The sequence below is a fragment of the Odocoileus virginianus genome, chromosome 16 (genome assembly GCF_023699985.2).
Source record: "Odocoileus virginianus isolate 20LAN1187 ecotype Illinois chromosome 16, Ovbor_1.2, whole genome shotgun sequence".
Lineage (NCBI taxonomy): Eukaryota > Metazoa > Chordata > Mammalia > Artiodactyla > Cervidae > Odocoileus > Odocoileus virginianus.
In genome coordinates, this window is record NC_069689.1 from 8,811,049 (window position 1) to 8,834,714 (window position 23,666).

General features: G+C 39.4%; 1 protein-coding gene across 14 annotated transcripts in view; it reads right to left on the bottom strand.

The window, feature by feature from the left end:
* Positions 1–23,666, bottom strand: part of MARK3 (microtubule affinity regulating kinase 3) — a 101,682-nt gene that overhangs the window by 71,115 nt on the left and 6,901 nt on the right. For 13 of the 14 annotated variants that reach the window (XM_020913499.2, XM_070477761.1, XM_020913498.2 and 10 more), the window contains exon 2: positions 7,897–8,088. In XM_020913499.2, coding sequence (XP_020769158.1) covers positions 7,897–8,088 — 192 coding nt within the window. Of the gene's footprint in view, positions 1–7,896; positions 8,089–23,431; positions 23,450–23,666 lie in introns of those variants that run through there. The other variant, XM_070477760.1, reaches the window with a different exon arrangement.

The following is a 23,666-nucleotide window of genomic DNA, read 5'->3' on the forward strand; positions in this document are numbered from 1 at the left end:
CCTTAAATCTTTCCTAATATTTCTTTCCATGTATCTGCTGTCACAAGAAAACATCAGTAACAATTAAGCCTCCTCTTATTTCAAAAAAAAAGACAGCTGGTTCACATTATTCATGGTAATTCCATTCTATAAATTCACTGTGAACACTGAATTAGTGGACACTGAACCACTGTTTCTAGGAGAAAAGAAGTTCCTGTGAGCCCCTGGTCATAGCATTTTCATCAACTGACCGACACATAACCTTGCTTTATGTTTCTGCTTAAGGACATCTCACTTACTGTATGTTATTGATTTATTAACACCAAATAGCGCTATCTAACTCATGCCTGAATGAAGCTTATCTAACAAATATATTTTCTCTATAACGTACTCACAGCCTTTGCCCTTAGAAACACTGGCTAGTTACCTCAGCCCTACAGGAGGGGGTTATTTTAAATAGCAAAATCACCATCAAAATGCACAAAAAATGTGGAAAATATGGACTAAATAGCCACAAAACAGGCATTTGTTTATAGTATGAAAGCTGAAAGAAGGCCAAGTATTACCTGTTGGACCTCAGCAGAGGAAACACACATAACATAAAGCAATTCAAACTTCTCACTGCTCTATGCATGGCCAAAAAAGACTGCAAAAGCACTGCTGGTATTGATTTAGGGATTGCAAACAAATTTTGGAGAGTATGTACATTTGCAAATATGGAATTTGTGAATAATGAGATTGACTAGTGAGTCTATGCTGAAGATGGACAGTGGTGATGGTTGCAAACAATATAAATGTACTTAATGCCACTGAGCTGCATAGTTAAAAATGGCTAAAATGGTAAGTTTTATGTTATGTATATTTTATCACAATAAAAAAGTGTCACGATTATGTAATTAAGTGCTTTTTAATTTGTAGGAACTAGGTTTATGTGAAGTTTTTTTCTTTCTCTGCACATTAACTAGAAATACTCCATAATAAACCACTATCATCTTTATGCTTTTTAGTTATGTTATTAGACTACTAACGCTATCTTTTACCATTCTGCTCACTTATCTCCAAATCTGCTACTATTATTTCCAATAAAAGCAAACTGTTCAAAGTATTCTTTTTGTGTGTCAACAGTTGTTTTGAAGAAACATTCTATTAATCACTGCCCCCATCCCAGTAATGACTGCTTACTGAGTTTTAACAGAGCAGCAAAGGGTAATACCTGGAACCTCCTGAGAGAGATAACGAGGTCCTCCTTTCTTTCTTTGCTGCTTATCTGAGTGGGGCCAGATTTTCTTCATGCACTTCAACCAGAACCACATACCAAAATTGCCTGAATGCAGAACAGACATAAAAATACAGCTGCTGCTGCTGCTAAGTCACTTCAGTCGTGTCCGACTCTGTGCAACCCCATAGTCGGCAGCCTCCGTCCCTGGGATTCTCCAGGCAAGAATACTGGAGTGGGTTGCCATTTCCTTCCCCAATGCATGAAAGTGAAAAGTGACAGTGAAGTAGTTCAGTCGTGTCAGACTCCTAGCCACCCCATGGACTGCAGCCTACCAGGCTCCTCCGTCCATGGGATTTTCCAGGCAAGAGTACTGGAGTGGAAAAATAGAGCTACCTTCTATTAAATGAGATACTAAAGTAAACTGCAAAAAATGAAAACTAAAAGAATGACTATAATATAAAACTATAATTTTGACTATGTCATTCTTCTTTGTAATTTGTTTTGGAAAATAAGTCATTTTACATAAAAATATGTTGTTTATATGAACAAGTAAAAGGTCTATTATTTTTAATAAATTAATATATATTTAAAGTTTCTTAGTGTTAACTTCTAAAACAGTAAACAGCAACAAATGTAACTCATATAAACAAAACCTTGAGTCCTCAATTTAAAAAGTTTAATGGAATTGTGAGATTAAAAAATTTGAAAACTACTATTCAAATCAATGAAACTGCATACAATCACTGAAACCTACAATTTATGATTATGCAGCATTGGGGAAAACTGTTAAGGATAAAATTCTGAAGGGAAAAAATCAGCATACAAAATCAGGGCCAAAAGTATGTTGAAAAATAGGCCGAGGAAAAATGAGGTTCAAGACTGCAATCTTTTTTCCTCTCGCTCCTCTCTGGTTCCTCCTCTAATGTAGGAGAGAGGACACAGGCTGACAGTAAAAGCATACAATCACAAAAGTGCAGTAACAAGTTGAGAAGACAACAGTGGGAAATATATTTCAGTAACTTTCTGAAGGAGAGAGGGTGGAGGAACACTATAACCAGAAACAATGTGATTCCCACCATGGCTTGGAATGGAGGTTCCAGGTAACAGGAGCTGCTGGGCTAATTTCAAAGTCAAAAGTCTGCATAAAGAACGCTGCTGCTCCTCAGCCCAACCAATGACCCCCGATTCCAGAAAAGAGGCTCTGGACTGAGTCACAGCCAGGAGAGGGCAGGAGTGAGGCCTGGAGAGGAAAAGGGGGATCAGGTGTCAGACTGCGACTGAGGAGGGGCGGGACCCTGAGCCTCCCAAGCGGAACAGAGGGTCCCTAATCGAGAGAACAGAAGGGTCCCAGAGAAGAGATGGCAGAGATACCTGGGTCCTCCAACAATAGCACTGGACAACTCCCAAATGAAAGTGGTCAAACATATTCTATGCATGCGAACCCAGCTTCCGATCAGCTTCTTAAGGTTCCACCTAAGACAGACAGACAACCAAGACTTACCAGATTCCAAATGAAGTCTCTTAAGAAAGACACCAAGAAAGAACCCAGCGAAAAGAGAAACAATGTAGGGAACAAGAGCAACAGAAAGAATAATGCTTTATACCATCCTCAGGGATTTAACAGAAGAAAAAGCACTGATACCAGAACTGGACACTATAAAGACAAATAACCAGAGAACAAGAATGGACTGGGGGGAGGAGGACACTCACAGGAACTCATATACATTTAAGAGAAAGACTGGAAGATGCAGACATCTCCCAGAAAGCAAAATAGAAAGAGAGAGAAAACAAAACAAAAACACAAAAACTTTAAAAAATCAAGGCTCTTGAGAATTCACTGGTGGTCCAGTGGTTAGGTCTCAGCACTTCCACTGCCAGGGCCTAGGTTCAATCCCTGGTCACAGAACTAAGATCCTACAAGCCGTATGGCACAATCAAAAATCATATAAATCAAGGCCCTATTCAAGGCTTCCAATCTCTGATTAATTAGAACTCCAAGGAATTCCCTGGTAGTCCAGTGGTTAGGAATCCACACTTTCACTGCAGGGGGGTACTAGTTCAACCCCTGGTCAGGGAACTAAAGACCCCATGAACTGCAGCACGCCAGGCTCCCCTGTCCTTCACCATCTCCGAAACTTGCTCAAACTCATGTCCATTGAGTCGGCGATGCCATCCAACCATCTCATTCTCTGTAGTCCCCTTCTCCTCCTGTCTTCAATCTTTTCCCAGCATCGGCGTCTTTTCTAATGAGTCAGCTCTTTGCATCAGGTGGCCAAAGTATTGGAGCTTCAGCATCAGTCTTTCCAAATATTCAAGACTGACTTCCTTTAGGATTGACTGGTTTGATGTCTCTTAACATACCATATAATAACTCTTTATCGTTTACTGACTGAATGAATTAAGTCTCTGAATTACCAAAATCACCTCCTGGAGCACTCTGGGTTTTCTTTAGAGGTGTTAGTACCTCAGTAGGAAAGACACATCACATTTCCATAAAAGGGCAAGAGAATGCTGATAGAAAAACTTTAATTTTCAATGGGCTGACCGGAGAACAGTACCAAGTGATAAAAATACAATAACTACAGTTTTTAGGTTTCTTTTGATCTATTAGGAATATTATAATAAACCTGTAATAAAATATATACTACAATAAACCTATAATAAAATCAACTGTCTAAAAAAACCAGTTTTTTACCGTATGACCCAGCAATCCCACTCCTGGATTAATTATCCTAAAGAAATTAACACTTATGCTCACATAAAGACCTGTACAGGGACTCCTTTGGTGGGCCAGTGGTTAAGACTCCACCACATTCCCAATGCAGGGTGCAGACTCAATCCCTAGTGGGAAACTAAGATCCCTTATGCCACATGGTATGCCACCGCCCCCCCACCAGGCCAAAAAAAGTGGAATGAAATAAAAATTCATCCGATAGAGTAAATGGTGAGAAGATCAATGAAACTCTTAAGAAATAAGAATAATCAGCAGGGGACTTTAACCTACTCCAACAAATCAATCAAAAGCTGCAGTAATAAAAACACCATGACTGGGTATAAAGCTAAATGAATTAAATCAGAGAAGCAGAAGGGAATTTAACAATCGGGGGAAAGAACTGACGACCCTGGGAAAGCAGTAAGGCACATAAATAGGGGAGAAAAAGTTAAGACTCTAAACCTCACACTAATCCTCCAAAATACACAGCAAGTCAACTAAACATTCAAACACCAGTCACAGCAGAATTTAAAGAGAAAAACAGAATGTTTACAATCTGGGAAAAAAGTAAACTGTTCTCACCAAGACATGAAACCCAGACAGATCAGACCAATGTCTAAAAACACATAAAAGGTTTACATCACTAAGATTAAAAGAGAAAAGAAACACAGATAAAGTATATACAACAGGAAGCTTATTTTAAAAAGAAAATATAAATGACACCAAGATATGAAAATAGCATCAATCTAAGTAGCTATCATGAGAAAGCAATCTTTTTTAAGAAATATCATTTTTTTGTTTATCTGACAAAAATTATCTATAGTGTTAGCAAGGGTGTAGAAAAATGGGCACTCTCATTCATTTTGGTAGGCTAATAAAACAGTACGACATTCTCTCAAAACCAATTCGGCAGTACCTATTACAGTATTAAAATGCAGAAGCATCACTCTGCTAAGCAGAGGTCCGCACAGTTAAAGCTCTGGTTCCCCACGGACGCACAGATGTGGGAGCTGGGCCATAGCGGCTGTGCGCCAGAGAACCGACGCCTCTGGCCTGCGGGCTGGAGAAGACTTGAGAGCCCCTTGGACTTCGAAGAGACAAATCACTCACTCCTGAAGGAAACCAACCCTGAATATTCATTGGAAGGACTGATGGTGATGGTGAAGCTCCAATACTTTGGCCACTTGATGCCAAGAGCTGACTCACTGGAAAAGACCCTGATGCTGGCAAAGACTGACGGCAAAAGGAGGAGGTGGCAGAGGATGAGACGGTTAGACAGCATCACTAATTCAATGGACATGAACTTGAGCAAACTGTGAGTCAGTGGAGGACAGAGAAGCCTGGTGTGCTGCAGTCCATGGGGTTGCAAAGAGTCAGACACGGCTTAGCGCCTGAACAGCAACAAACTACAGTCTCACATTCCCTCTGATCCACGATTTCCAGACATCCAGGAATTTATCCTACAGAAACACTCTTAATAAAGGACAGAAGGTTATGTTTAAGGACATTTAGTGCAGATGTTTATAATAGCAAAAAAATCAGAAACCACCCAATGCCCATCAATACAGGTAAACTATGGTGCCAACACACACCAGAAGGCAACGTCCCATTAAACAGAGTACGTCAGATCTAGAAGCACTAAAATCCAGACGTGATCAAGATGTGATCAACTACTTGCTAAGAAAAACTACCATTATGTACTTTCTTGTTAAAATAAACAAAAAATTACTGTATATATAAAACTGTGGTAATGTATACCAAACTGCTGAAAGTGATCCTCTGAGAAGAGAGAAAGTTTCAGGAATTTTATTTTCTACATAATGAATTTCTATAACGTTTATATTTTACATGATTCTGGGTAAGACCTACAAAATGGGGGAAAAAAATAAAATCGATTTTTTCAGACCACAAAAAAGAAGTTTTAAGTTAGCCATTATCTAGTCAAAATTCAAGCACTTCTGCAGAGAACATATTAGATGTAAACATCGTAAGTCTCACTGCAGCACACACATGTTATGTTAAAGGTGAAAAGGTCTATCTGTCTCACTCCTCTTTTAACCCACCATCTCTATCTAAGGAAACTGGCCAAGTAACCACCTGAAACTGGTTGGGGTAAATAAACTCAGAGGTTCTGTTCCTTATTTCAAAAAGTTTGGATCTAGGGCAGCAAAGAAAGCTCCACCAACTCATGCTATTTACTGATTCCAAAAGCAGTCCCGGCATCCCTATGGAGTCTTAACCAGGGAACTGTCACTAAAATTGAGATGAAACGTGAAGAGGCAAATTTTTAGTTACAGTCTTTACTTAAGACTCCCGTTAGAATAGACCAATGATGCACAACCTTCTTCAGGTCTCAGAACACAGAGGAAGTTAGAATATTTGTAGGGCAAATTGTAGAAAACCCAGGGTGGGTCCTGCTCCAGCAGGCCCTTGCACAGTGGACTGCAGGCCTCAGGACATTTAACACTGCCTTGGCACACATATCAGGAGCCTCTGCTACATGGGAATCATTTCTTTACAGTTTCCTTCAAAAGTAACATTAAGTTCATTCAGTAAATATTTATTAAGTACAGGGGGAGAATGGATACATGGATATGTATGGCTGTGTCCCTTCGCTGTCCACCTGAAACTATCACAACACTACTTGTTAATCACCTATATACCAATACAAAATAAAGTTTAAAAAAAAAATTTATTAAGGCTTCCCTGATGGCTCAGTGGTAAGGAATCCATCTGTCAATGCAGGTGATGCAGGTTTGATCCCTGGTCTGGGAAGATTCCCTGGAGAAGGAAAAAGCAATCCACTCCAGGAAAATCCACTGCCTGGAAAACCCCATGGACAGAGGAGCCTGGGCGTTACAGTTCATGGAGTCAAAAAAGAGCCAGACACAACTTATCGACTAAACAACGAGTACCTAATATGTGCCAAATATGGTTGTGCTGATGTCTTCCCTATAGATTAGAGCGGAAAGACAGATAAATAAGCAATTTGCAAATAAGCAATTTGCAATATAATTGTAATTATAATAGAAAAACATATTACTTACATAACTGTAATGGTAAATGCTATCTAGGGGAAAAGTATCATGAGTGCCATGCCCGGGGAAAGGAAGTCTGTCAATCACTACTTTCCCCAAGAAGTGACTCCAATACAAAAGGATGAAGTGTATTTTAGGCAAGAGACAACAGGTACAAAGATCCAATCCAAGAAACTATGTTAAAAAAAAAACCAGAACAGGGACTTTCCTGGTGGTCCAGTGGTTAAGAATCCACTGCTCAATGCAGAGGTCACAAGTTTGATTGCTGGTTGGGAACTAAGACCCCATGTGCCACAGAGCAACTCAGCCTCTGCGCAAACAACTGAAGAGCCAGCACGCCAGCAAACGGCCCACAGGCCTCCACCAAGACCCAGTGCAGCCAGAACCCAGACACCAAAACAGCTCTGTGCTGCCCAAAGCCAATGTGAGGAGGGGCTTAATTCAGAAGCAGTTTTAATGGAAGTGTTTTTGATCAACATGGAATGTGGTTGAGCAGAAAGCAAATATAACAAAATTAGGAAAGCATGTGCATTTCTACATAATAACCTATCAAACATAAGCTATGAGATAAATGTTTGGGGAGATGAAGAAGCTTCTTGAGGATAAATTTATAAAAACAGTCAACACTTGATTTTTGCAAGTACCATGAGCTTGTAATGAAGTTAAACATTTTTACTGTGGTGGTAGACATTTACCACTGAAAAAGAATGCTACCTCTTTATAAAGGCAAAGATCATTCAAACACTCAATATGTAATCTTTACAACAGGTAAAGAAATGAGAAAGTAAAAGAACTCCCAGGATAATTAATATATAAGCTTCCTATTCTTAAAAAATGTTTAATTAGCTTACAGAAAGCCCAAATATATACACTGTGTCCCTCTTTCTCTCACATGGAAATAAACAGAAAAGTGTATTAACAGAAATCAACCATAATTTGTTACTTACCTCTCTGCCTGTAAGGATGTGTCTTGCCAACTTCACTTTTGCAAAATTCCCCTTGCCGATAGTTTTCAACAGCCTGTAGTTTCCAATGTGAGGCTGTTCATCTGCACAGGAAGCTATAGAGTTTCTACACCGTGCTCCAGAGCGCCCAGAGCGAGAGGTAACTTCTTGCCGCCCATCTCCATGTGACGTGTGCTACAATAAAACAGGCAACAAAGGGTAGGAAATGAGGAACCCATAGTAGTTGACAAGGTTTAAGAGTCTCTAGTTGAAGGAACAAAACATCACTGCTTTAATTTCAATCCCAATACATATGGCACTTTATGGGGACTTGCCCACGTGATACAAAGCGAAGAAGCGAAGTCGCTCAGTCGTGTCCGACTCTTTGCAACCCCATGGACTGTAGCCCCCCAGGCTCCTAGGTCCATGGGATTTTCCAGGCAAGAATACTGGAGTGGGTTGCCATTTCCTTCTCCAGGGGATCTTCCTGACCCAGGGATCTAACCCGGGTCTCCCGCATTGTAGGCAGACGCTTTACTGTCTTGAGCTACCAGGGAAGCCCCCACGTGATATAAACTCATGAGGAAGATAAAATGCTGAGAAGAGAAATACCAGTCTTGAGCTTCAACTGGGTGTTCAGATAGATGAGATTATTTTCTGTATGTGGCTATACCATAAAATAGGAGAAAGAAGACTGCCTTACAGTCATAAAGAACTTAACTTTCCCACATGCTATTAAATATACCAGCACATATTATACTTAACACACCTTATGATACAGGTAGAACAGGTAACATCACCATTCACCAGATGAGGATATCTTGAGATTATTTCACCACCAAATCACTAGTGAGAAATCCAAAGAGAATATGGATTCCCAACTTCTTTCTAAACTATGCTGCTAACAATGATCTTTAAGACAACATGTGCCAGACTCTAAAGCCCTTAATAAACATTTGTTGAACAGATGAATACAGTACTCAACATACTCCAAAAAGGTAAAACAAATCATAAACGCCTTTAACCACATTAAATAGAAAGGTGCTTGAGTTACAAACGCCTGATGAGGACAGCTCTGCATGCATAAGCAACCAGCTGCCTAGTACGTCCTCTCTCCCCACACACGCTCAAAGGCTGCCACACCTCACTGCCTACCTCTCATGACCACTAACTGCTTCCTCTCCCTCTCAGAACACTTTCAAGCACCTTCATTCCTTTCTCCTTTCTTTTTGTCCAGGAAAACGTCCCTTGTTTCTCATGTTCTCTCTCTACCTGTAGGTCAAAACAAGTCTGATTCTAGGTGATAAACATAAGAAACTACACTTGGTAACACATTCTTATCAAGGAAAAAAGAAAAAAAAAAAAAAACCCTTATTTTACAGTGAAAGCTTAAGAATTTGTGCCATCAACCTCTGAATTCCACAAAAGATATCCTTTTCAGAATGTCCACGTTAATTTTCATCTACATTTTTATATTCCTGTAAGTAAATCTCTGTCCCTTCTGTACCATGTTTTGAGATAAGTTTTCTTCTATTTTAAGTTTAAAAGACTTTTACAAACTGGTTGCAAATCTAAACAACTTTATTCCTGTAGCAAAAAGATTCTATTTATTTTTTATTCTAATTTTCAAATGAGAATTTTGGGAAAATAGTCCATTACAAACGAGGAATAGCAAGGAGAGATAAGACCTTCAATGCAAAGTAGTAGTGGAAAACAATGGAATGGGAAAGACTAGAGATCTCTTCGAGAAAACTGGACATATCAATGGTACATTTCATGCAAGGATGGCCATGACAAAGGACAGAATGGCAAGGACCTAACAGAAACAGGAGTCTTAGAAGAGATGGCAAGAATACACAGAACTGTACAAAAAAGGTCTTAATGACCGGGATAACCATGATGGTGTGATCACTCACCTAGAGCCAGACATCCTGGAGTGTGAAGTTAAATGGGTCTCAGGAAACATCACTACAAACAAAGCTAGTGGAGGTGATGGAATTCTAGCTGAGCTACTGAAAGATCCTCAAAGATGATGCTGTTAAAGTGCTGCACCCAATATGTTGGCAAATGTGAAAAACCCAGCAGTGGCCACAGGACTGGAAAAGGTCAGTTTTCATTCCAATCCCAAACAAGGGCAGTGCCAAAGAATGTACATTGTGTACAACTGCACTCATTTCACACGCTAGCAAGGTAATGCTCAAAACCCTTCAAGCTAGGCTTCAACAGTAGGTAAACCGAGAACTTCCAGGTGTACAAGCTGGATTTAGAAAAGGCAGAGGAACCAGAGATCAAATGCCAGAATCTGCTGGATCACAGAAAAAGCAACAGAATCCCAGAAAAACACCTATTATGCTTCATTGACTAGGTTAAAGCTTCTGACTGTGTGGATCACAATAAACTGTGGAAAATTCTTAAAGAGCTGGGAATACTAGACTACCTTACCTGCCTCCTGAGAAAGCTATCTGTATGCAGATCAAAAAGGAACAGCTAATTAAAACCTTACAGGGAACAAATGACTGGTTCAAAATTGGGGAAGGAATACGACAAGGAGTACGTCAAGGCTATATACTGTCACCCTGCTTATTTAACTTATATGCAGAGTACATCATGCGAAATGCCAGGCTGGATGAATCATAAGTTGGAATCAAGATTGCAGGGAGAAACAACAACAACCTCAGATATGCAGATGATATCACTCTAATGGCAGAAAGCGAAGAGGAACTAAAGAGCCTCTTTATTAGGGTGAAAGAGGAGTGAAAAGGCTGGTTTAAAACTCAACATTCAAAATACAGATCATGGCATCCAGTCATTCATGGCAAATAGAAGGGAAAAAAGTGGAAGCAGTAACAGATTTTCTTTCCTGGACTCCAAAAATCACTGCAGATGGTGACTGCAACCGTGAAATTAAAAGACGTCTGCTTCTTGGAAGGAAAGCTATGACAAACCTAGACAGCACATTAAAAAGCAGAGACATCACTTTGCTCACAAAGGTCTGTCTAGTCAAAGCTATGGGGTTTTTTTAGAAGGAAATCAACCCTGAATATTCACTGGAAGGACTTGATGCTGAAGCTCCAATGCTTTGGCCACCTGATGTGAAGAGCCGACTCATTGGTAAAAAAAGACCCTGATTCTGGGAAAGATTGAGAGCAGGAGAAGAAGGGGGCAGGAGAGGATGAGATGGTTGGATGGCATCACCGATTCAATGGACATGAGTTTAAAGAAAACTCTGGGAGATAGTGAAGGACAGGAAAGCCTGGCATGCTGCAGTCCATCGGGTCACAAAGAGTCAGACACAAGTTAGAGACTGAACAACAACAAAATACAGTTTTAAAAGAATTTTGGTAAACATGTTCAAGATATGCTTATTTCCAAACTAGACATAAGTTTCATAAAAACAAGGACAGTAATTTCCTATTCCTGTATCTCAGAACAGTAGTTGACATATGTAACAGGTACTTAAACACTGGAAAGTGAAAAGTGTTAGTTGCTCAGTCGTGCCCAACTCTTTGTGACCCCATGGAAAGCAGCCCACCAGGCTTCTCTGTCCATGGGATTTTCCAGGCAAGGATACTGGAGAGGTTTGCCATCTACTTCTCCAAGGGGATCTTCCTGACCCAGGGATCAAACCTGGGTCTCCTGCACTGCAGGCAGATTCTTTACCAACTGAGCCACAGGGAAGGCTTAATAAATATTGGAATGACTAAATAAATGATATCAAAACATTAATCACTGTAGCATTCAGATGGTTAAATTACAAGAAATTTTTATCTCCCAAATTTCTTTCTTCTATTCAAATATTTATTGAATGATAATGTATAATAGATTTTATATAATTATGAGCTGGGCATTGTTCTGAGTGTCAGAAACCCAGCAGTACATAAAACAAAGTCCCTGTAACCATGAGGTGTACGTCAAGTGGTTTTTACTATTTATGCAATGAAAACATAGTTACTAAAATTAAACTACTATTCAAAATTTTGGTTATAAAAGCTTTTTAAATGCAAACATACACTTTTAATTTATATGTTCACAAATTCAACCCTTCATGTATTAATTAGTTTACAGAAAATTAATTTTCTGGAGTGTGGCACAGTTAAGTAGACAAAATATTAATAACTTTTGCACAAATCAACTGTCTTCTACTACATGTAAAACAGAAATATTAGAAGAACCTTAAAATTCATAAGCATGAAGTTTATACCTTTGCTTACTCTCCAAGCTACTTATAATAAAAAAATAAATCCTGAGACTTCTCAGGTGGTCCAGTGGTTAAGACCCTGCGCTTCCATGGCAGGGGGCCCAGATCCATCCCTGGTCAGAGAACTAAGATCCCACATGCTGTGCGAAGCAAGGCCAAACATTAAAAAAACAAAACACAAACAACTGCCCCCCCAAACTAACTCCTTAGGACTACATCCACTAGTAAGTACCCTACAGGAGAACAGAGATTTCTGTCTGTTTTGTTCATTATCAGATACTCCCAGAAACTGTAACAGTGCCTACTATGGTGGCTATGCAACACATTGTTGCCGCACGAATATTAAATGAAGTCAAGGTCCTCTCTGATCTAATCCATTACTTCTCGGCTGCTATATCATCCACTATTCTCTAGCGTGAGCCTCCCTCAGTCTGAGTGCCCTTTCTTCCATTCAAACCTAAGATAAATCCTACTCATTCCCACATGCTTGAGTCATTTGTCACCATCTTTAAGCAATCTTCCCTGACTCTCCCTGCATCCCAGCAGAACTGCTTTTTCTTTGGATTCCCAATGTACTTTGCTTGTATCTATCTCTATCTTGCTACTTTGTTGTAGACACTTATTCACCACACTACACTCACTTCCTAGAGAGACAAACTCACTCAACTTGAGGTTCCACACAGTCATTTGCCCAAGTGTGGCCAATGAGATATGAGTGAAAGTGAATATGCCATTTTCATGCTTAAGTATTTATTAACAGTGCTTGACTCTAGCCCTGTGTTCTTCTGTTCTCCTGAATTTAGAATACTGTCCAAAAAGTGAGGGTCATAGGACCAAATGGCCTGGAAATGAAGATCAGGCTTCATGGAGTCAATGTGAAGCCACTAAGATTTTGGTCATGTATGTTACCACAGCATAACCTAGCCTACGTAATACACCCTCATGCAAATAAATAATAATACAAACCCAAAAAGAAAACTGTATTGTCCCACAAGTGTATAAACTCATATAACAGATTGAAATAGCTGATGTTTGCTAAATTCCAATAGAGTTAAACTCAGAATATTTAGTTTGATAAATTCCTTAAATTTTAAAATCTAAGGTGTTTAACTAAAAAATTCTCAGAACAGAAGCAAATTAAACTGCATTTTGATTCTACTTGGCTTCCATCTTCCCCATGCATCCATCAGTAGCCCCAAAGAAGAAAAAATTTCCTAGCGTTTTAGCAAACAACTATTTTATTGCACTATTAGCCAATTTATCCATAAATTTTTTTCTCCCTAAGGTGACAACAAAAAGTGACATAATAGTAGCCACTTTTTGTGGAAGCACTAAAAACCCAACAGGCACTCAAAGCTGAAAGAGTCCAGATCTTTCTCTCTCTCAGGGAATTGAGCTGAACCACTTTATCCACCAAGAAAACAAGAACATGGGCAGTGCTACTAAAAATTATGTAGAATGAAGGCAAAGATAAAAGAGTATTAACAAATTCATAAAGTGTTCATTTTCAAACTAAAGTTTCTGTTTAATGCAAAATATTTAAGCTGCTAAGTAATATTAAGGAATGGAGCAAACACTGTAGGTATCTACTCAACATCCATATCTCCCTTCTTATCTAACAGAAGCCAGACGTGAGTTTGGGGAGGAAACACGGCCAGTGAAATTCTTGTTTTCCAAACTTCCCTGTAGCTGGAGGCAGCACATGGCTTAGTTCTGGTCAGTTCTCATTAGTGAAAGTCTACTGGGTGGTCCTGGAAAAACTTTGTTTCTCATAAAGGCAGACAGGTACTCTAACTAACACGGCCTCTTCCTCCCTTCCGCTGCCTCGAATGAAACCACAAGAGCTACTGCTCTGTAAGTCACCCTGTAGCTGCAGGTCTGAAACATGAGCGAAAAGATAAAAACATTTTTAAAAACCACCAACTCCAACAATATTGAATTGCTGAACCAAAGCTAGAGGCTGTCTAGACTTGTTTTGTGAGACAAATAAACCCTTACTTGGTTAAGTCACGGAATAAGTTAGTTACTTTTAGCCAAAGCACTACTAATCTGTCCCAGGTGCCATATCAATATTGAAGAAAGAAGCAAGAAAAAGAGTGAATGAGGAATGCACTCCATTTTGTTATACATATTAGTTCTTCTTTAAAAATGTGTCTACATATAGAAGAGCTATAGAAACTACAAAAAGCTATCACCTCACACCAATCAGAATGGTTATCATCAAAAAACCCCAATGTTCAATGCAGCATGGAAGCCACCTAAATGTCCATCAACAAAACATATATATAAAATGGAATAGTGGGTGTGTGTTCAGTCACTCAATCTGTCTGACTCTGTGCAACCCCATGGGCTGTAGCTCTCCAGGCTCCTCTATCCATGGAATTTTCTAAGCAGGAATACTGAAGTAGTTACTACTAAAAGTCTAGAAAATTTATTATCTTAGTGACTATAGAGTTAGGGTCATTCTCCCCTGCCCCCCGCCCTGTGGAGGGGCTATAGAGCACTTCCCCCATAATTTTTGTAGGTCTTGTGAGATAAACAAGACTAACAAAAAAAAAAAAAAATTTGAATGAGGTTTAAAACTTTTAATCCAATTCTGAGAATATAAAGAAATACTATGTTGTTAAAAAGAAACAAAACAGGAAATTAACATGATACCATATTAACGCAAGTATAGATTTTGTTCAAATTTCACAAAGTTTTATGCTAGTGTCCATTATTTGTTTTCATACCTTATTCAAGATTCCCTGTTGTACTTAACTGCATCAATCAGTTTCATCTGCATGCAACAAATTCTGGTAAATTCTCTTTTCATTTTTATTCTGTTACAAATATTTTCTAATTTTCCTTGTTATGGCTTCTTAGATACACCCATCATTTAAAAGTGGACATTTAATTTAAAAAAAAAAGGATAACCAACAAGGACTTACTGTACAGCACAATGGGAACTCTGCTCAATGTGATGTGGCAGCTTAGATGGGAGGGGAATTTGGGGGGGAATGGATACATGTATATGAATCACTGAGTCCCTCTGCTGTCCACCTGAAACTATCATAACGTTGTTATCAGCTATACACCAATATAAAATACAAAGGAAAAAAAAAAATACTGGAGCAGGTTGCCATTTCCTACTCTATGGAACCCAGGCATCAAACCTGTGTGTCTTGCATCTCCTGCATTAGCAGATTGGTTCTTTATCACCACGCCAACTGGGAAGCCCCATAATGCAGTATTACTCAGCCATAAAAAAAAAAAAGAATGAAACAATGCCATCTGCACCAACATGGATGGACCTAGAGACTGTCATACTGAGTGAACTAGGTCAGACAGAGAATGACACCTATCATGTGTTATCACTTGTATGTGGAATCTAGAGAAATGGTACAAATGAACCTATTTACCAAAAAGAAACAGAGTCACACACGTAGAAAACAAACTTATGGTTACAGAGGGAGAAGGTGGGTGGGGGACAAACGAGGAGACTGGGGCTGACATATACACACGACTGTAGTAGAACAGGCAATTAGTAAGAACCTGCAGTATAGCCCAGGAAACTATGCAAAACTCTGTAATCATCTACATGGGAATAAAAGCTAAGAAAGAGCAGATGTACACATAACTGATTCACTCTGCTGGACAGCAGAAACTAACACAACATTGTAAACCAACTATACTCCACTAAAAATTAAAAAAAAGAAAAAGGAAACCTAGAGGGAAAGAAGAGCCATAGAATATAAATTATTGTGCTTATGATGACACAAATGAGAATATACCTTAGACACATGCACACTAAAAAAATTTTTTAACTATACGATTATACGATTTTTTAAACTGTATGATTCCAGGTTTGCCTTTGGATCTACCTGCTAAAGTACCAACCTGAAATTTGAGAGGCCTACTTAAGAAATCAGGTTTAAATGTTTACAACAACTTTATGTTATATCTTAACTTTTCCTGAAGAGAGCCTGGCTTCTTCTATAAAATGTGTGTGCCCACACATCCTTTCTAATCCTTAAAATAACAAGCCACCCTGTTAACACATGGGCAGTATTTTCAAAAGTGGGGGGAAAAAAAAATCTACAAAAGTGGGGGGGGTCTACAAAGCCAAACTATGACAGTAAAAACCTGTTCCTCAAGTATTTTGTACGTTAAAGATAATCACAAAGTCAAAATTTACTTTTGAAAACAACTGAGCAGTTATTTCATTCACTGAAGGAAAAATACCTGTTAAGATTGAATAACCTGTGTTTTAAAAAATTTAGCAAACTGGGAATAGAATAGAACTTTCTCAATCTGACAAAAATCATAGACCAAAAGCCCTTTAACAAATATTAGGCTAAACAGAGAGACTTTATTTTTTATTTTTTGGCTGCACTGGGTCTTCACCGCTGCGTACGGGCTATCTCTAACTGCGGAGAGCTGGGGCTACCCCCGAGTAGTGGCGCACGGGCTTCTCGCTGCAGTGGCTTCTCTTGCTGCGGAGCACAGACTCGACTGCATGACAGTTCAGCAGTTGTGGTGCGTGGGCTTAGCTGCCCCATGGCATGTGGAGTCTTCCCAGGCCAGGGATCAAACCCATGCCCCCTGCATTGGCAGGCGGATTCTTAACACTGGACCACCAGGGAAGTCCTAAACAGAGAAACTTAGAATCATTTTCTTAAGATCAGAAACAAGACAAAGCTGCCTATTATCACTATTGTTATTTAACAAAAAACTGGAGCTCATGGCTAATACTTTTAGGAAAAATTTATAAGAATCTTAAAAAGAAAAAAAAAAAGAATCTTAAAAAGAGAGAAAAAATGTCATTATTTGTAGATGATATAAACTACCTGCAAACCAAAAGAACTGGAAATACCACTGGAACTCAAGAGAGAGCTTAGCAAGGTGCAAGATCAACCTATAACAAACGTTCCCTACACGAGTAGTAACCTACCACAAAATTTAACTAAAAAATAACCTTCACAATAGCAATAAAAACTAAAAAGTAGGTAGAAATTAACTTAAGACTATGCAAGAGCTCCCTGGACAAAGCCTTAGATTTTTAATAAAAGACATAAAAGATACCCTATATACTGTAAAATGGGAATTCCACACTTTTGGACAGTTAATATTATACAATCTACCCAAATTTATCTGTAAGTTCAAGGCAATCTCAATTAACATTTCCAGCTAGTAGTTTATGAGTAATTTAAAACTTACTCTAAAGGGTACATGGACAAATATTTCATGGCTACCAGGCAGCCTCGAAAAAGAAATAAAGCTCAGAAATAAGAAGTGATCAAGGTTAAAGCCAGTAACAAGACATACCTGCATCACACTGTACCCTCAAAAGTATGCACTGAGAGCAACACAGCATCTTTTCTGCGGCATTCTTGCCAAAAGGACATAACCTTAATCTAATTCTGAGGAAACATTAGACAAACTTAAATTGCGGGATATCTGACTGGATCTTAAAAACAGAGAAAGAACCCTGGGGAAAAGCAGGGGACAATCCACGTCAGTCCTGCAGCCCTTGTTGACGGTGCTGGACCCGTGTCAGTTTTCCAGTTTTCGTAACTGTGCCACGGTTTGGCCTTCCCTGGTGGCGCAGACAGTAAAGCATCTGCCTGGAATGCAGGAGACTGGGGTTCGATCCCTGGAGAAGGAAATGGCAACCGACTCCAGTACTCTTTGTCTGGAAAATTCCATGGATGGAGGAGCCTGGTAGGCTACAGTCCATGGGATCGCAAAGAGTTGGACACGACTGAGCAAATTTACTGGTTCACTGGTATCTAAGTGTTCAACATCAGGGGAAACTGAGTGAAAAGTATATATGTACTCTGTACTAATCTTACAATTTTAAGTCTAAACTTATTTTAACATAAAAAGTTTGATAGGCATGTACATATAAAGATACAAAGATTACAATATTCTATAAAGCCATAGGGTATCTTTTATGTTGCCTCTAACCTCTGGCAAGTAGGTAAAATGTGGCAAACTCATACCACAGAAGTGCTATTCTACAGTTAGAGGCAACAGGTTTGATGCATAGATGAGACTGGAATATTTCCACAAAACATACAGGTTTAAGAACACACATAAGAACACTAACATCTTGGGAAGATAAGAGACATGATATACAGGGATTAACAGGAATAAAGAGAACGGCCTCACACTCATCAAGATGTGACTTCTGCAGCTGAGTTTATGAAAATGTTTCCAAGAATATGAGTAATAGGGAAGGGGAACTATTATTGTTCATATGCATAAATTCAGCCAACTTGGTTTCATTTGTAATAAAATGCTGGTATTACGACCTAATAGGACCTAACAGAGGCAGAAGATATTTTTTAAAAAAGGTGACAAGAATACACAGAACTACACAAAAAAGATCTTAAATGACCCATATAACCACGATGGTGTGATCACTCACCTAGAGCCAGACATCCTGGAGTCTGAAGTCAAGCAGGCCTTAGGAAGCATCACTGCGAACAAAGCCAGTGGAGGTGATGGAATTCCAGCTGAGCTATTTCAGATCCTAAAAGATGATGCTGTGAAAGAGCTGCACTCAATATGCCAACAAATTTGAAAAACTCAGCAGTGGCCACAGGGCTAAAAAGGTCAGTTTTCATTTCAATGTCCAAGAAAGGCAATCCCAAAGAATGCTCAAACTACCACCCAATTGCACTCATCTCACACACTAGCAAAGTAATGCTCAAAATTCTCCAAGTGAGGCTTTCAACAGTATGTGAACCGAGAAGTTCCAGATGTTCAAGTTGGATTAGAAAAGGCAGAGGAACCAGAGATCAAATTGCCAACATCCACTGGATCATTGAAAAAGCAAGGGAGTTCCAGAAAAACATCTACTACTGCTTTACTGACTATGCCAAAGTCTGACTGTGTGGATCACAACAAACTGTGGAAAATTCTTAAAGAGATGGGAATACCAGACCACCTGACCTGCCTCCTGAGAAATCTGTATGCAGGTCAAGAAGCAACAGTTAGAACCGGACATGGAACAACGGACTGGTTCCAAATTGGGAAAGTTGTTCAACAAGGCTGTACACCACCACCCTGCTTATTTAACTTATATGCAGAGTACATCATGGAAATGCTGGACTGGACGAAGCACAAGCTGGACTCAAGACTTCTGGGAGAAATATCAATAACCCCAAATACGCAGATGACACCACCCTTACGGCAGAAAGCGAAGAGGAACCAAAGAGCCTCTTGATGAAGCGAAAAGGCTGGCTGAAAACTCAACATTCAAAAAACAAAGATCATGGCATCCAGTCCCATCACTTCATGGCAAATAGATGGGGAAACAATGGAAACAGTGACAAAGACTTTATTTTCTTGGGCTCCAAAAATCACTGCAGATGTGACTGCAGCCATGAAATTAAGATGCTTGCTCCTTGGAAGAAAAGCTATGACAAACCTAGACAGCATATTAAAAAGCAGAGACATTACTTTGGCAACAAAGGTCCGTCTAGTGAAACCTATGGTTTTTTCAGTAATCAAGTATGGATGTGAGAGCTGGACCATAAAAAAAGCTGAGCACCAAAGATTTGATGCTTTTGAACTGTGGTGTTGGAGAAGACTCTTGAGACTCCCTTGTACTGCAAGGAGATCAAACCAGTCAATCCTCAAGGAAATCAATCCTGAATATTCACTGGAAGAACTGATGCTGACATTGAAACTCCAATACTCTGGCCACCTGTTGTGAAGAACTGACTCATTTGAAAAGACCCTGGTGCTGGGAAAGATTGAAGGCAAGAGGAGAAGGAGACGACAGAGAATGAGATGGTTGGATGGGATCACCGACTCGATGGACGTGAGTTTGAGCACCCTCCGGGAGTTGGTGATGGAGAGAGAGAAGCCTGGTGTGCTGCAGTTCATGGGGTCACAAGAGTTGAACACGACGACTTAGTGACTGAACTGAACTGATTACTGGTATGGCAGATGAAGCATCGTAATAATGAAACATACTGAAGAATAAATTTACTTGACTTACCCTCAGAAGAATAAAGCACAAACTGCAGCTAAAGAAAACTGACTCAGTAGCTTCTGACCAGTTAATTATATGCTAAGTACTCATTAAATAACAGGCTCTACAGAGGAATAAAACAAATAGAACATATGCACACAGTTTAGCTGGGGAGCTAATGGAGAACAGTAACTGAAACCAGGGGCAATCCCTGCCCCATGAGAAAATGAAAGTGTGAATACTCTAAGCACCATCCAACAGGTTTATGAGAAATGTATGAAGTTTTCATCTTTCTATTAAAGCAATAGGTTAATTTTATTCAATTTCTAATTTATTTTAAAAAATACATCCCCAAATATTTCAACACCTAATATAAAAAGAGTAAGATTCTACATTCCTTTTTTCACATTGTCTTTAAAATCTGGAATATACTTTATATTCACAAGACATCTTAACTCAGACCAGTCGCATTTCAAGGGCTCAGTAGCCACACAGAGCTGGCAGCTACTGTGCTGGACAATGCAGCTCTAAGTGCACAGACCATATGACCACGTTCGGGCAAGATGGAGGAAAAACAGATGTCCAGGATGAAGGGAAAAAATGGGGATGGAGTCTTTGAAAGACAAATAGCAGAGTTTTAAAGGAAGATGAAGGCCATTTCAAGCCAGACATGAGCACAAGGAAAGCTTAAAAAGCCTGGAGGGTGCCAGGAGAGACATCCCTTAACCTGATGGTCTAGCCAATTTCACCTCTCACAATTCTTTCACACACCTCTAACACTGAAAAAAAATTGGCTTAATTCCTTGACCTCATGACTGCTGGAAATTTCTTCTCTTTCTGTTCTTGACTAGGCTGGCACTTCTGTCTTGCATCCCCTTGCTTTAGTTAATCCCTACACTGAAGTACTTGACTAAGAGCTCCTTGATGGTAAGAATTCTCTCTGTATTCTTAGAACACAAGACCTGGCAACCAGCAGGTGTGAAACTGCTAGGTGAAAAGTCAAGGAGAACAGGTGAACAGTTAGAAAAAACAAAACTAGAAAGGTGGGTCCATAACTTTGAGTAATGAACCAAACTTTAGATTACCCAGCTTTCTAGAGTAACACTACAAAAGCTACCTGAAGAGGAACTTAGGCACTTACACTCAGAATCCTCATCATGTGGAGCAGACTGGGCCAAGCACTTTTTGGGGTTAGTTTCTTCAGTCAAAACAACCCTGAATAGATGATGTTAACTCTCTTCTGTTAAATAAAAAGATGTAATATATAGCATGCTGATTATATAATATTGAATACATAATACTAAATTATATATTTGAAAGTAGCTAACAGTGTAGATTTTAAAATTCTCGTGAACAGAAAAAAACAATTATATGTGGTGATGAATATTAACTAGACTCATTGTGGTGATTATTTCACAACATATACAAATATCAAATCATTATGTTGTACACCTGAAACTAATATGATGCTACATGTCAATTATATCAATTAAAGTTTTTAATTATATTAAAAAAATTTAAATGAGGCACAGACAAGTAATTAACTTGCCCATGGTCAAATTACTTGTATTAGTATTGGAAGAGCAGGTTCAAACACAAGCCTCTAATTCCATTGCTGCTCCTTCTTTTTGGCTCCACATCTGGTCCACTAAGTGTCTTCAGAATCTCTCCCCCAACCACAGTTTTAGGCTCCCATCTTTAACTCTGACTTCCAAGCCCAGACTCTTTCCATCAAGCCTCCCTTTAAGAAAGCTATCTGAGGTTTTAAAAAAGGAGAAAGATGAATTCATTGGAACTACAGAAAAAAGAGGCTGAAGACACAGGACATGAGAGATGAAAGAAATGACAACATAGAGATGAGATGAAAACATCAATAAACAAGCATTAATGATGGCTAGCATTTATCTATTACTTACTATGTGTCAGGCACCATTCTAAATGCTTTACCCATACTGTCCCATTTAATCACTAAATCAACGAATATTTATTTACTGATCACCTGTAATAAATGACCAGCATGTTCTAGGTATTTGAAATAGTATCAAACAAACATTCCTTCTCTCATGGAGTGTTCAGTATGCCAGAGGGTATCGAAAAAAACACAATAAACCTAAGAAATAAATGAACTATATACTATGCTAAAGGTGACAATGCAATGGGGGGAAAAACACTAGATCAGGGTTAGGGAGGCTGGGAGGGCCATCAATGGTTAGAGCAAACCTCACTGAGGTGATGTCTGAAAAGAGAAGGTGAGAGAATTAGCCACGAGGGTACCTGAAGAAAAGTGTTCGGACAAAGAGAAGAGCCAACACCAGGGCACTGAGGCTGGAGTGTCCCTGGCGTATTCAAAGAACAGCAAGAAGATCCCCGGGTCTATGGACGCAGTGAGTGAGACGAGGCGGAGATGAGAACAGAGAGGTCGGGCAGACCACTGCATGGAAGGTGTTATCTTAGAACAGCCCCACGAGCTGATTACTACCACCAATCCCATTTTATAGAGGAGGTAAAATCTCATTTTATAGATGAAACATAAAGAAGTGAAAAAACTTGTCCAAGGGCACACAAAAAAATGCTAGGTCAGATGATAAACTCCAAGAGTTACTATTATAGTGGCTGGAAAACATGACCCTAAAGTCTCTGACTCCCTTTACAAGGAAAGGGCTACATCCCTTCCACTTGAATCTGGGCGTCCATGAATGCTTTAGCATTTTAAGAACTGATACTATGTGACTTCTGAGGATAGGCCATAAAAGGCAAGCAGCTCTGTCTTGTTTGCTGAAGTATCAAGCCACCTCCTGTCTGATCACACTGAGGTCTCCATGCTGGAGAGGCCCACGTAGTGGCTTTGACCAAGAGCCCCAGCAGCCTTTTAACAATACCTGTCAATGTGCCAGATTAAGTAGTAGTCTTTGGTGGCTCAACTGCTAAAGATATCTGTCTGCAATGCAGGACACCTGGGTTCGATCCCTGGGTTGGGAAGATTCTCCTGGAGAAGAGAATAGCTACCCACTCCAGCATTCTGGCCTGGAGAATTCCATGGACTGTATATAGTCCACGGGGTCTCAAAGAGTCAGACACGACTGAGTGACTTTCACTTTCACTTATGATATGCATCTTTCAACCCAGCTGTTCAAATCCCCAAGCCTTTCATGATACCCCAAGTGAAGTCCCAGATATGTCATTCCCATTTGAATTACACTACTCACACAAAATCTGTGAGTATAATGAAACAGTTGTTGTTTTACCCTACTAAGTTGTGGAGTGGCTAGTTCCACAGCAATAATAAGTAGGATAACTATATAATAAGCAGGAAATAAATGTTAAGCACCTGACCTAAGTTAACAGAAACAGAAAAAGAAACTAGAATACATTACCATAGTTATGTCGAACGTTCTTTATCATTGAACATCTTTAATGTCTAGAAGGCAACCTTCTTATAAGCTCCTTTAGTCCATTCCACTAGTGAAGCTAACACACGCCTATGAATACCAAGGCAAGTCTGGGACAGGCAAGGACTACGAAGGGAAGGAAGACACGGAAAGAGGTGGAGACAGTATGTGAATGGAGTGCCACCAAAAACACCTCATGTGCCTTCAACAATAAAAGTTG